At 37.0% G+C, this 12,315-nt stretch overlaps 2 protein-coding genes across 2 annotated transcripts; both read left to right on the top strand.

The window, feature by feature from the left end:
• The first annotated feature begins 251 nt into the window (after positions 1-251).
• LOC111207646 (glutathione S-transferase T3-like) lies at positions 252-8,153 on the top strand. The gene is made up of 7 exons (XM_022705898.2): positions 252-395; positions 760-956; positions 1,043-1,056; positions 1,665-2,367; positions 2,462-6,011; positions 6,096-6,134; positions 6,503-8,153. The coding sequence occupies exons 2-4, from the start codon at positions 768-770 to the stop codon at positions 2,359-2,361; spliced, it is 900 nt and encodes a 299-aa protein (XP_022561619.2). The 5' UTR covers positions 252-395; positions 760-767; the 3' UTR covers positions 2,362-2,367; positions 2,462-6,011; positions 6,096-6,134; positions 6,503-8,153.
• LOC125575253 (putative 57 kDa heat shock protein) lies at positions 5,633-6,723 on the top strand. The gene is made up of 2 exons (XM_048764310.1): positions 5,633-6,011; positions 6,503-6,723. The coding sequence occupies exons 1-2, from the start codon at positions 5,633-5,635 to the stop codon at positions 6,721-6,723; spliced, it is 600 nt and encodes a 199-aa protein (XP_048620267.1).
• Positions 8,154-12,315: the final 4,162 nt, after the last annotated feature.

The raw sequence follows: 12,315 nt of genomic DNA, 5'->3' as shown, positions 1-12,315 counted from the left end.
CACTGCTCTAAAAAGTGGCGCACAAGAATCCAACCTAGGAATATGGTCATGAATATTGTACTAGGTATGGATTTTTGATCCGATGAATCTAAGAGCACGTCCAACGCATGATTTAAGGGGGTCCTTAGCCATAATCTCTTCCATTTGCCGATTAAAAAACTATTAAAATAACCCCTAAAGCTAAGGATTATTCCTAAGTTAAGGAATAGTCCGTCCGGGTCCGTAATGCGCTGGCAGGCTTTGATTGGCTGAGAGGGCGTTGGTGTTTCGTGTGGGAAGAGAAAGAAAGACGCGTCGTCTTTCACTTTGTCGAGGCAAGAAAAAAAAAACCGAGACGCGACGAAGAGGCGATAGAGCGGCGATAGAGAGGCGAGTCACGACCGGCCTTTTGGAAGGTAATCCGACCTCTCCTTCTTTTTGATTTCGTTCAGTGGTTGTTTCTTATCAATTTCATCGGTTTAAAGGGTTCGATTGTGGCGTTAAACCGATTTAGGGTTGGAAATTATTTTGGGGATTTCAATCGAATTAGGGTTTTCGTCGGGGGGTTCTATTTTCTTCTTCTGTTGGTGATGGTTTGATGTTGTCGAGGCGATTAGAGGTTGGGGATTGAGAAAACCCTAATTGTTCAAATCGAATTAGGGTTTTCTTTAAAAGTTTGGTTCTTTCTTATTTTCTTCTGGATTTATTATGAATTAGGGGTTTGTCGTGGGTTAAGAATCGACTAATAATGGTTTTCCTTTTCAAATTATTTCGTTGCAGGTACTGATATGGAGGAAGAACTCCGAGATATGAAAGCACACAAAGCGTACATCAGCCAGGTTGATTTCGTTGCAAATGCGCAACAGGGCATTCCCCAACTGTGCCCCTGTGGATCAATCATGAAGAGGACCGTAGATGAAGTTGATACATATGACTACCTCCCCGGGAAAAGGTTCTTCATTTGCAAAGACTTCGAGGTTAGTATTGATTCTCTATCTATGTTGATTATGTTACTAAGATATTTGTTTGCTGTCTGATTAGTTTCCCTTTATTTGTTTGGCAGAATGACGGTCTTCATTTCAGGCAACCATGGGTCATGGCTGTGGAAGAAGAGGTCGAGAGGCTCAAACAACGCGTTCACGATCATGACAAGCTTCTGAGAGAGTGTGAAGCACTTAAGGTATGTTTATGCTCTCAGTAAAGATACTTGTTTGTTGTAGATTTGTAACTCATTGTTTCTTTCTTTACTTTGAAATGCAATCACAGGTTAGAAGGCTGGGAGAGCGGGTGGCTGATCTTGAGCGACTCCACTGAGGTTAGTAACCATTCTTCTTTCCCTAACAAAACTATAGTCGCTTAGTTAGAACTTATTAGTTTGATAGAAACGGATAGAAGTGCCAGTTAATGGTTTAGTTTGTAAACTTCATTGCATTAACCGACCATTAAATTCACCTAACTGCATTTTGCTAAGTAACTTCAATAAATTCCCCTTAGCTGTTGTGATAAGACAGTTTTCTACTAGTATTGAATGTAGAATCCATTATTTAATCTTCCAAGTTTCTACTAGTGATTCATTCACAAGTACAAACAAATCCTTTTAGAAACTTTTAAATGGCTAGCTCCTATAGTTTTGTTAACCTCTTAGCGAGCCAAGGGTCAGTTGATCTAGAGTCGAACGACTCCCCTGTGTTTAGTACCCAATCTCCGCAAGAGTCTACTGTGAAAGAAAGGAGAAAGTGGTCTGTGAAGGAGGATTTAATCGTCATTGGGTCTTGGCTCAACACGAGCAAAGACTCAACTGTCAGTAACGAGCAGAAAGGTGCTGCTTTTTGGAAGAGAATTGTGAGTAACTACAGCTCCAGTCCTCTTCTGCTCGGGACAGTGCCTAGAGAAATAGGGCAATGCAAGCAAAGATGGGCTAGAATCAATGATTTGGTCTGTAAGTTCTGTGGCTGCTACGACATGGCACTGAGGGAGCAGAGAAGCGGGCAAAATGAAAACGACGTCATGAAGGCAGCCTTGGATATCTTCAACAGCGACCAGAACATGAAGTTCACCTTAGAACACGCGTGGAGGGAGCTTAGGCATGATGTTAAGTGGTGCTCCACTTATATGGAGAAGGACAATGATAAGCGGAAGGCTCCTGAAGTGCATGTGCCAGAGCCAGAAGATAGACCAGTTGGTGTCAAGGCTGCTAAGGCCGCGGGTAAGAGGCAAAAAACTAGAAAAGATGAGGAGTTCTCGCAGGTAGAAGGACTTATGGAGATGAAAAAGCAAATCTCAAGGCAAAGTTTGTTGGAGAGGTTGCTTGCAAAGCCGGAGCCCCTCGATGAGATGGAATCAGCTCTCAAAAATAAACTGTTGTCTGAATTGTTGTCATGAGTGATGGTTTGTTCAGCTTTTGCTTGCAGTATAGTTTTGATAGCATTGTTTACTTTGTTGTGATATGAACTGTTGACTGATATGAAATGCTTTGTTTCAGGTGGAGTACAAGAGACGAGGTCACGGGTTGTCAAGAGTACAAGAGAAGAGGTCACGGGTTGTCTACTAGTTTCACGGATTCATGTATGTTTTTCCTTGCGGATGTGAACCAAGACAAGAGGTTCACGGGTGTTGTCTTTATATCTTCAAGTGTTGTCTTTATAACTTAGTGTCTGTATGTTTTTCCTTTCATGTCTAAACTTGAACCATCTATGTATCAAACTACTATCATGAAATGCAGTTCCTCTTCTTCTTGTTGATCGCATCAATTTGTCAAACACAAAAGACCATAAATTAACAAGCATCAATATACAACAAGTTGACGCAACCAAGAAGCAACAAGCAAGTTAATCCCAACCTGATCGCATCAAGTTGACGCAACCAAGAAGCAACAAGCAAGTAACAAGCATCAATATACAACAAGTTAATCCCTTAACTTAAACATGTTTAATTAGAATTTTTTTTTTTAAAGTCCAAAACTCAAACACAAAAGTTTCATTACTAATTTAATTTTTTTAAAGTCTAAACCTTAACTCACCAAGTTTCATTACTAATTTTTTTTTTTAAGTTTAAACTTTAACTCACCAAGTTTCATTACTAAATTTTTTTTTTAAAAAGTCTAAACCTTAACTCACCAAGTCGATCGAAGATTAGACGCGGCTTTGGATGAGGCTTTCGATGAATATTTTGAAGATACCTACACCAACATCGTAAAGAACCAAAAAAGGAAACATAGGTGAAACCACAACACTTTCATGTTTAACCAATTTCACAGAAGGGGTAATCCAGTTATTTGGAGATGAGTATCTACGAAGGCCCAATCCAGAGGATCTTCAACGACTGCTCGATATTGGAGAGATACGCGGGTTTCCTGGGATGATAGGCAGCATCGACTGTATGCATTGGGAATGGAAAAATTGTCCAACCGCCTGGAAAGGACAATACACCTGTGGATCAGGAAAGCCAACAATTGTCTTGGAGGCTGTAGCTTCACAAGATCTTTGGATATGACACACTTTTTTTGGTCCTCCAGGTACATTAAACGATATTAACGTCCTCGATCGATCTCCTGTTTTTGATGACATTTTGGAAGGTAGAGCTCCAAGGGTACAATACCAGGTCAACGGACACCATTATGGTTTGCCTTACTACCTCACAGACGGTATATATCCAAGAAGGTCAACATTTATCCAATCTATCTCAAACCCTCAAAGTCCACAAGAACAATTATTTGCTAGAGTACAAGAGTCAACCCGAAAAGACGTGGAGCGTGCTTTTGGAGTATTGCAAGCTCGATTTGCAATAGTCAAAAACCCAGCTATTTTGTGGGACAAGAGACAAATCGGGATGGTTATGCGAACATGTATCATACTGCACAATATGATCGTAGAAAATGAACGCAATGGATATACTCAGTGTGATATATCAGAGTTTGAAGAAGGCGAATCGAGTAGAACTTCAGAGGTGGATATGTCATATGCTCGCAAGCCTTCAAATTTGATTTGATTCAAAATATTTGGAACAAATTTGGTAATGATGAAAATGTTTAATTGTTGTATGTTTTTTTTTTGTGTTTCAATAAAAATAACATTTTCAAAATTTCTTGTTTAAATTTTTTTTTTAAGGATTCAAAAACAGATAACACTATTGGACCAACATTTATGATTAGAGTCCTTAACTATTCAAAAAAAAAATATATATATTAAATTAATGCTAAGGACTCCAATGGTGGGTAACATTGAATGTAAAGAGTTTCTAAGCTTTTACGAAAATTGCATCTGGGACATTGAATTTTCGAAGGCTCATTGAGCCCAAGCACACAGTGTTTTGACAATTATAAGCCCATACAATAACTGAATCAGATGGACGTTAAAATTTCCTTTGAAGTATCAACTTGGAGTGACATCCATACCTTCCGCCTATATAGTCCAACAACACGAGAGAGAGAAAATAGAAACTGAGAAGAAATCATTAGTAGCAGATCAAAGGCAAGCTCCTCATGGTTTTATTTGGGTTTTGTGTATTTTTTAAAAAGTCTCTTTTGAGTGTTTTCTTCACAAATTTTCAAATGGGTTCTGAGTAATTCCTCAAATAGTTGAAATCTATTCTAATATATTTTTCTCCATAGTTTTTTTTTTTTGAACTATTAGAATTCTCGGCTGTGCATTTTTTTCCATAGGTTTTGGAAATGGTTTTGTGTAAATTTTCAAGAAAAGATTAGAGAGCTTTCGTATATTTTTGACATATTTTCTAGCAAAGATTAAATTTTTCATAGTTTTCAAAATGGGTTTTGACTTTTCAGTACTATTTGCAAGGCAAGCTCATCTTGGTCTACAAGAAGCGCTTCACGCTCCATAGATTTCAAATGGGTTAGAGTAATTTCTAAAAACGTTCAAATCTTTTAGAATGTTTTTTTCCCATAGCTTATGAAAATGGGGTTTGTGTTATATTTTCAAGCTAATATTACATATGTTTGTTAGATTCGAGTTTAACTATGGGCTTCCAACTTAAAAACAATTGGTGATTAGTGGATTGACCCTAACCCTTTATATATTACTTAATGTCCCTTAGAATTCCCGATGTAGGATATATATCCCTAATACCCCTCCTCGAGATGATGGTTTTTATCGGCCAGAAATCTCAAAATTTTAGGACATTTATACTCGGTCGAGAGAGTTTAACACAACTTTTATACCCGGTCAGAAGGGTTAATCACGACCTTTATACCCGGTCAGAAGGGTTAATTTTAATTTTATTCAGGAGTTTAGGGTATTTAGGATCTGGGCTCTGATACCATGTTAGATTCGGGTTTAATTATAGGCTTCCAACTTAAAACCAATTGGTGATTAGTGGATTGATCCTAACCTTTTATATATTACTTAATGTCCCTTAGAATTTCCGACGTAGGATATATATCCCTAATAATCTTCCATGTATTTTGAATAGATTTTCAAAATGGGTAAGTATAATTTTTTTTTAAAGTCTAAATCTTTTGGGTGCGTGCATATTTCACAGGCTCCTAGCTCGTTGAATCATGGTGCGCTTCTACCCTGCTACTCATCTCCCCCATTCTAGCGGTATTATATATCTTCTGAACCAAGCTCAAATCTCTCTCTCATATATTTTTTTTTCAATATTTACGTTAGTTAATTAATTCCCTTATTTCTTTTCGATGTTGATTGGAGCAGAAGGATTTTACGCTATTAACAACCCATTTCAGACAAACGGGCCAAAATGGTTCAGCGAAATCAAATGGCTTGATTTTGACATGTACCTGAGGATGGACTTGCCGGGGGTCGGATCAGATCCAGATGTCGTTGATATTTCCGTTGACGACTCAAAGAAAGGTGTGACTATCAAAGCCTTGGCGCCATGTCTCAACATAAATGACTCCTTCCCCCGCAGCTACGATACCTACATCGGTCTCGGTTGCCATTGCTGCGAGATATCTAGCGTCGACAATCCTCAAGTAACCGACGGGGTTCTCAGGCTAATCCTCTCCACGACCCCAATCAAAGGCGACGACGGGGCTCCAGGCCCTCCCCAACAAGGTCTGCTCTTTTCACATTTCGTTTCTCTAACATTACTTTTACAAGTCATCAAGTCTGAAAGTGTTCTTTGTTTTTGTGGTGAAGAAATCCACAGCCTCCTTTTCCTTGGCACGGATCCCTATGGTAATTTATTAAAATTATTTTACTGCATTAATTAATATATATATATATATAAGTTTCAGTTTCGGTTAGAACACCTTTAACGCAGAGACGCAAAGGAGTTCGTAAGAATTAAAATTAAAATTTAATAAATCACGACAGAGAAACAGCCACAGATTCTTATTTAGTAAGTTTTGGAACGGATTCCACATATTTAGAGACGTTTGTCGTTCTTACAATGTTTTTTTTTTTTTTTTTGAACTTATTCTTACAATGTTTCAGAACACTAAAATAATTAAATATTAATATATATATTTTTTTTAGAAACCTTCAAAGGGTTTCAGCGTTAATGATGCCCTGGAATATTTGTTCTTGTGATATGTGTGGAGCAGACCCGGAGTCAACGGGAAAGATACTGCAGCCACACCCAGGCTTGAGCGAAGGACCGGCTAGTGCTTATGAGTACAAACAGCTCCTAGACGGCAGCGTATACGTTCGTTTAGACATGCCTGGCGTTTCCGACGTTGACATCAATGTGGACTTCGTGAATTATAGACTGATTGTGGTTGGTGATGCTCCTACCGTTAGCCACGACTCAGGTGGTCGGTCGTAATCTGCTGTCGCGGCTCAGTTCGGCTATAATATCTTTCCAATTAACCCTCCTAGGGTGGAGCACAACGTCGAGAACGGTGTGGTGCGCCTCTTCATCCATCCAACTTGATTTCATTACGAAAACACGTTTGCGTTACGTAATTAGAGCATCATTAACGGGGGTTCTTAGGACGGGGCTCTTAGCGGAATATAAGAACTCGACTCTTAATTTTTAACTGAAAATGCTAAGAGTCGGCTCTTAAATAAGAGATTTAAGAGCCGACTCTTAACTTTTTCAGTTAAATGTTAAGAGTCGGGTTCTTATATTCTGTTAAGAAACCTGTACTAAGAACCCTGCGTTAATGATGGTCTTAGTTCCATATTCCGCAGAAGATCTCGGGATTATGTCGTCTTTTAATGTTTTCATCATTATGTTCCAAAATACGAATATATATCGTATTTTTAACTAATTAATAATAAAAGATTCCACCAATAAAATACTGATGTGTCACAGTAGCACAATGGTGGATTGTTTAATGTTATTACGTACACACTCACCAACATATCAAGGTAACCAAAATCAGAATTTGAAACTCAAATGTCGTTGCTAAGCATGTTGCTGATTCAAAACTCGAAAGAAAGCATAGAAGATAATTCAATAATACTTTTTTATCTTATGAAATATCCGATAATAATGTACGTAATTCAAATCTTATATTTTGTTACTCTTGAAAGATCAGACTTACTCATCAAAATTTCGAACTCAAACTCAAGTTTCGGGATGATGTACAGGAAGCTTATTAAAGTACCATAACATAGCAATTAAAGCAATTTCACATATTTATGGCAATACTACAATATTCTTGTCGATGAATAGACTTTTTACTATATATAGCATCGGTCTGGCTGGCAACACATGGAAATCCATTCAAGCGATAAGACTAAGAAGAAGATTGCTAGAAGATGATAAGGGATCGATCGAAGAAGGGAATATATAAACAATATTCTTCTCCAAGAAGGCGATCATATGATACAAACGAATCTTACCGAAATATTTTATATGCAGATATTACAGGAGTAGTCCTAATAGTGAAAGGTAGTCCTAATAGTGAAAGGGAATTAACATTATTGTTTTTCTTTTCTACAATTCACTTTTAGGCGCATAATTTTTCTTTGGACCAAAACTATACTACAGAACTTAGGTTCACCCCCTAGGATGAACCTTTAAATTCACCCCATCATTTATGACCAATCAAATTAACACATAGATTACTAATTAAAAAATATTAAATTAAATAAAAAATAGCTACAAAAAATAAAAACGCTAATTTTAACGATGCTAACGCTTCCATCTAAACGCTAAACCCTAAATCTTAAATTCTAAACCCCATACACTAAATTCTAAACTCAAATCCAAACCCCTAAACCCAAACCCTATACCCTAAACCCTAATCCTAGACCCTAAATCCAAATTATATACCCTGAACCCAAAAACTAGACTATAAACCTAAACTCTATACCATAAACCCAAGTCCTAGACCCTAAACCCAAACCGTAAATTTTAAACCCAAATTATATATCCTAAACCCAAAACATTAACTATAAGTCCAAACGGTAAATCTTAAACCCAAACCGTAAATCCTAAACCCAAAATCTATACCCTAAACTCAAATCCTAGACCTAAAACCCAAAACTCAAACCCCAAACTTAGATGCTATAGGGTTTGGGTTAAGGTTTACGGTTTGGGTTTAGAGTCTAAGACTTGGGTTTAGGGTATAGGGTTTAGGTTTATAGTCTATTTTTTGGGTTTAAGGTATATAATTTGGGTTTAGGGTCTAGGATTAGGGTTTAGGATCTAGGATTAGAGTTTAAGGTTTACGGTTTGGGTTTAGGTTGTAGGACTTGGGTTTAGGGTATAGAGTTTAGGTTTATAGTCTAGTTTTTGGGTTTAGGGTATATAATTTGGGTTTAGGGTCTAGGATTAGGGTTTAGGGTATAGGGTTTGGGTTTAGGGATTTGGATTTGGGTTTAGAATTTTGGGTATAGGGTTTAGAATTTAAGATTTAGGGTTTAGGGTTTAGCCGGAAGCGTTAGCGTCGTTAAAATTAGCGTTTTTATTTTTTGTAGCTATTTTTTGTTTAATTTAATATTTTTTAATTAATAATCTATGTGTCACTTTGATTGGTCATAAATGATGGGGTGAATTTAAAAGTTTACCCTAGGGGGTGAATCTAAGTTCTGTCCAAAACTATATGTTATATATGTAGCGTGCATCTCTTATTATGTGTGAATGACTCAGGTTTTACCTATGACATATAAAGGGCATGCCCAAATTGTGTGTAGACCTATTAAAAGACAAACTTTTTCTTTCTCAGAGAATGACTTCATTCATTTTTGGCATGGATATACATCAGTAGTGCATTATAAATATTTGTATATTAATTTGTATTTCTTTAAAAAAAAATTAACTAGATAAGAAAACATCCATAACACAGTCGTATGTCTGTCGACAATGCATCGATGCCAACGTCTCATAATAGTTGTTGTTAGGTAACTTTTTCTTAATTTGGGGTACATTACAAATTACACGGCTCTAAAAAGTCAGTATATTTTTTACAAATTTCATATTACCCCTTATGTCAATGGCGCAGAGGTCAAAAGTATATATTCTCCAATCCACAATTACGCATATAATTTATATTTGACTGGAACTATATATATGTTAAGTACTTACATTTATAAGGTAACCGCGTAGAAACCCACAATGTCTTAAAAGCTACATATATTTTCGTCGAAATTACCTCTAAATAGTTTTGTACATGACTTTTTTATGGTTTGATAAATCATATATATTTAGGTATATATATTTCATATCAGATTTTGTGTCGCAGGATACGTGTGAATAATCCAGATTTTTATATATGAGATGGGAATGCGATGCGCGAATTGCATGTATATGATCCCAACATAGAAAATATATATAACGTTTTGAAATTTTTCTCTTTTAAAAGGTATACTATAATTGCTTTTATTACCTCCTTTCTTAACAACTCTGAGATCAGATCTAAAAGCATCAGCATCAGAGGTTCAAGATCGAAGTTCTCACACATCCAAAAAAAAAATATTATAATAATAAAAGCTGGTGAACTCGTCTCGCCACGCTCCTTCCGCATAAACCCGGATCGTTACTGTTTAGCGGGTTCCACGCCACGTGGCGGCCCGCTATTGGTCAGGTTTTTTCATTTATATTTTTTAAATAAAAAAACAAATAATAATAAAAAAAATCAAACTGTGAACCCCAACCGGGGTTCATTAATGCGTTTGCTCTAACCTATATTGATCTATTTTCAGTAGAAACGTAAGTTATTGACAGCAGTAAGAATTATAATTACTTATTTGGATAAACAACTAAGGCTAAAAGACAAACTATATTTGAATTAATTGATTTTAGGCATGGATACACATCAGTCTCGTGCATTATAGATATATCCATATTAATTGAATTTCTTAGATTCTTTTTTTTTCATTAGATAGGAAAACATTCCAAAACGATCATCGATTGTCAACAATGTATCAATGCCAGTACTTCATAATAGTTGTCATTAGGTATCTTTTTCTTACTTTAGGGTACAATAGCAAGTAATGGCCAAGAGGTTAATTATATGAATCCGACCTAGGAATATAGCCATGAATATTCTACTAGCTATGAATATTTGATTCGATGAATCTAATTGAATATCGAGAGTTTTCTTTGCCTTTGTGAGAAATTGCATCAGGGAGCATCTGAAACATTAAATTTTGTTGGCCCATTGAGCCCAAGCACATAATGTTTTTATAATCATAGGCCCATACAATAATAGAATCAGATGGACGGCTGAGATTTCTTTTGACTTATCAGCTAGTAAAGTAAGCTTTGGAGAGACTTTCTCTACCTTCTGCCTATAAATATTCTAAAACACAGAGAAAATCAGATAAACTGAGAAGAAAGAAACCTTTGGTAGCAGCAGATAAAAGGCAAGCTCTTCTTGGTTTCACTTGGTTTTTGTTGATTTTTTTAAATGTATATGTTTTGAACATTCTCTTCATAGATTTTCAAATAGCTAGGTTCGAGTAATTTCTTTAAAAAAAATCAAATCTTTTCGAATGATTTTTCCCATTGGTTTTGAAAAAAGGGTTTGTATAATATTTTGAAGCTAATATTAGATCTTTCGTATATATTTCGTAGGTATTCAAAATGGGTTTGCTTTAATTTCTTAAGAAAAGTATATATAAATCTTTTGAGTTCATGCATATTCCCACAGGTTTACGTAACCCTAATTAACTAGCTCTAGATTTCAAAACTTGCAGTAACTTTGGCTCCAAGCTCTCGTTGAATCATGGTGTTGATCTTCCCTGCTTATCCTTTCCCCCATACTTTCGGTATTATCTTCTGAAACAAAGCTCATATCTCTCTTTCACATTTTTTTCTCCCTTTACGTACGTAGCCGATCCAGTTAGTTCCTTTTCTTTTCAATGTTGATTGTAGCAGAAGGGTATTGCCAGTATTACGCTACCAACAACCCATTTCAGAAAAATGGGCCAAAAGGATTCACCGAAAGCAAGATGATTGGGCTCAGGAAATTGTTCGTGAGGACTGATTTACCAGGGGTTGGACAAGGTGACTATACTGCTTCCATTGACGAGTCAAAAAAATCTGTGACTATCAGAACCTTGCCGCCACCTCCCGGCATAAATATCGCATTTCCCCCCCCGCATATACAAAACCACTACTCATCTCAAGTGCGATTGCTGCGAGATAGGGAGTATCACCCATCAAGTATCCGACGGCGTTCTCAGACTAGTCATCACCATGACCCCCATCAACAATCAAGATCAGATCCCTAATGACCAAGAAGAAGGTATAGGGTTTTTTCTTGATCTGCTCTTTTCACATTTCGTATCTCAACATTACGTTTAATTTAACAAGTCTTTCGCGATAGTTATCAACTCTTTAAATTTTCACCTCTATATTTGTTTTTTCTTGGTCATAGCTCGCCACAGATTTCTCCATGACACGGACAATTATGGTAATTTTTTTTTTTTTTAATTGCATTATATAGTGGTCAGTTTCAGAGTGTCAATGGGAATTTTGTTGTTCTGATATGTGTGGAGCAGCCGCGGAGTTTACGGGTCCTATACTGCTGGTACACCCAGACTTGTTGACCGAAGGTTTGCGTATGGCTTATGCGTACAAGCAGCTCCAAGACGGCAGCGCACATGTGAGTTTAGACATGCCTGGCGTTCCCAAAGGTGACTTCACTGCCGAAATCGAGAATGGGAGAGTGATTGTGACTGGTCGAGCTCCTGCCGTTAGCCACGACTCAAATGGTCGGTTCTACTCTGCTGTCGCGGCTACGATCTCCAATCCTACCGGCACAAACCCCCTTTTGACGGTGGAGGGCGGCCCGGAGAACGGTGTGTTGCGCCTCAACATCCGTCCAGGTTGATTCCATGATGAAACCTTGGTGTTTCTTAGTTCCATATTCCGCAGAAGATCTCGGGATTATGTCGTTTTTTTTTTAATGTTTTTCATCATCAGTACGTTTCAAAGACGCATATATAACGTATTAATAAA

The sequence above is a fragment of the Brassica napus genome, chromosome C7, assembly GCF_020379485.1.
Source record: "Brassica napus cultivar Da-Ae chromosome C7, Da-Ae, whole genome shotgun sequence".
Classification (NCBI taxonomy): Eukaryota; Viridiplantae; Streptophyta; class Magnoliopsida; order Brassicales; family Brassicaceae; genus Brassica; species Brassica napus.
This window is presented reverse-complemented; position numbering and strand designations above follow the sequence as displayed.

Bases quoted from the DNA above. Each gene is read 5' to 3' on its own strand.
- LOC111207646 (XM_022705898.2), top strand. From the start codon at position 768: ATGGAGGAAGAACTCCGAGATATGAAAGCACACAAAGCGTACATCAGC.
- LOC125575253 (XM_048764310.1), top strand. From the start codon at position 5,633: ATGTTGATTGGAGCAGAAGGATTTTACGCTATTAACAACCCATTTCAG. The intron at 6,012-6,502 runs GTCTGCTCTTTT...TGTGTGGAGCAG, and splicing joins TCCAGGCCCTCCCCAACAAG to ACCCGGAGTCAACGGGAAAG.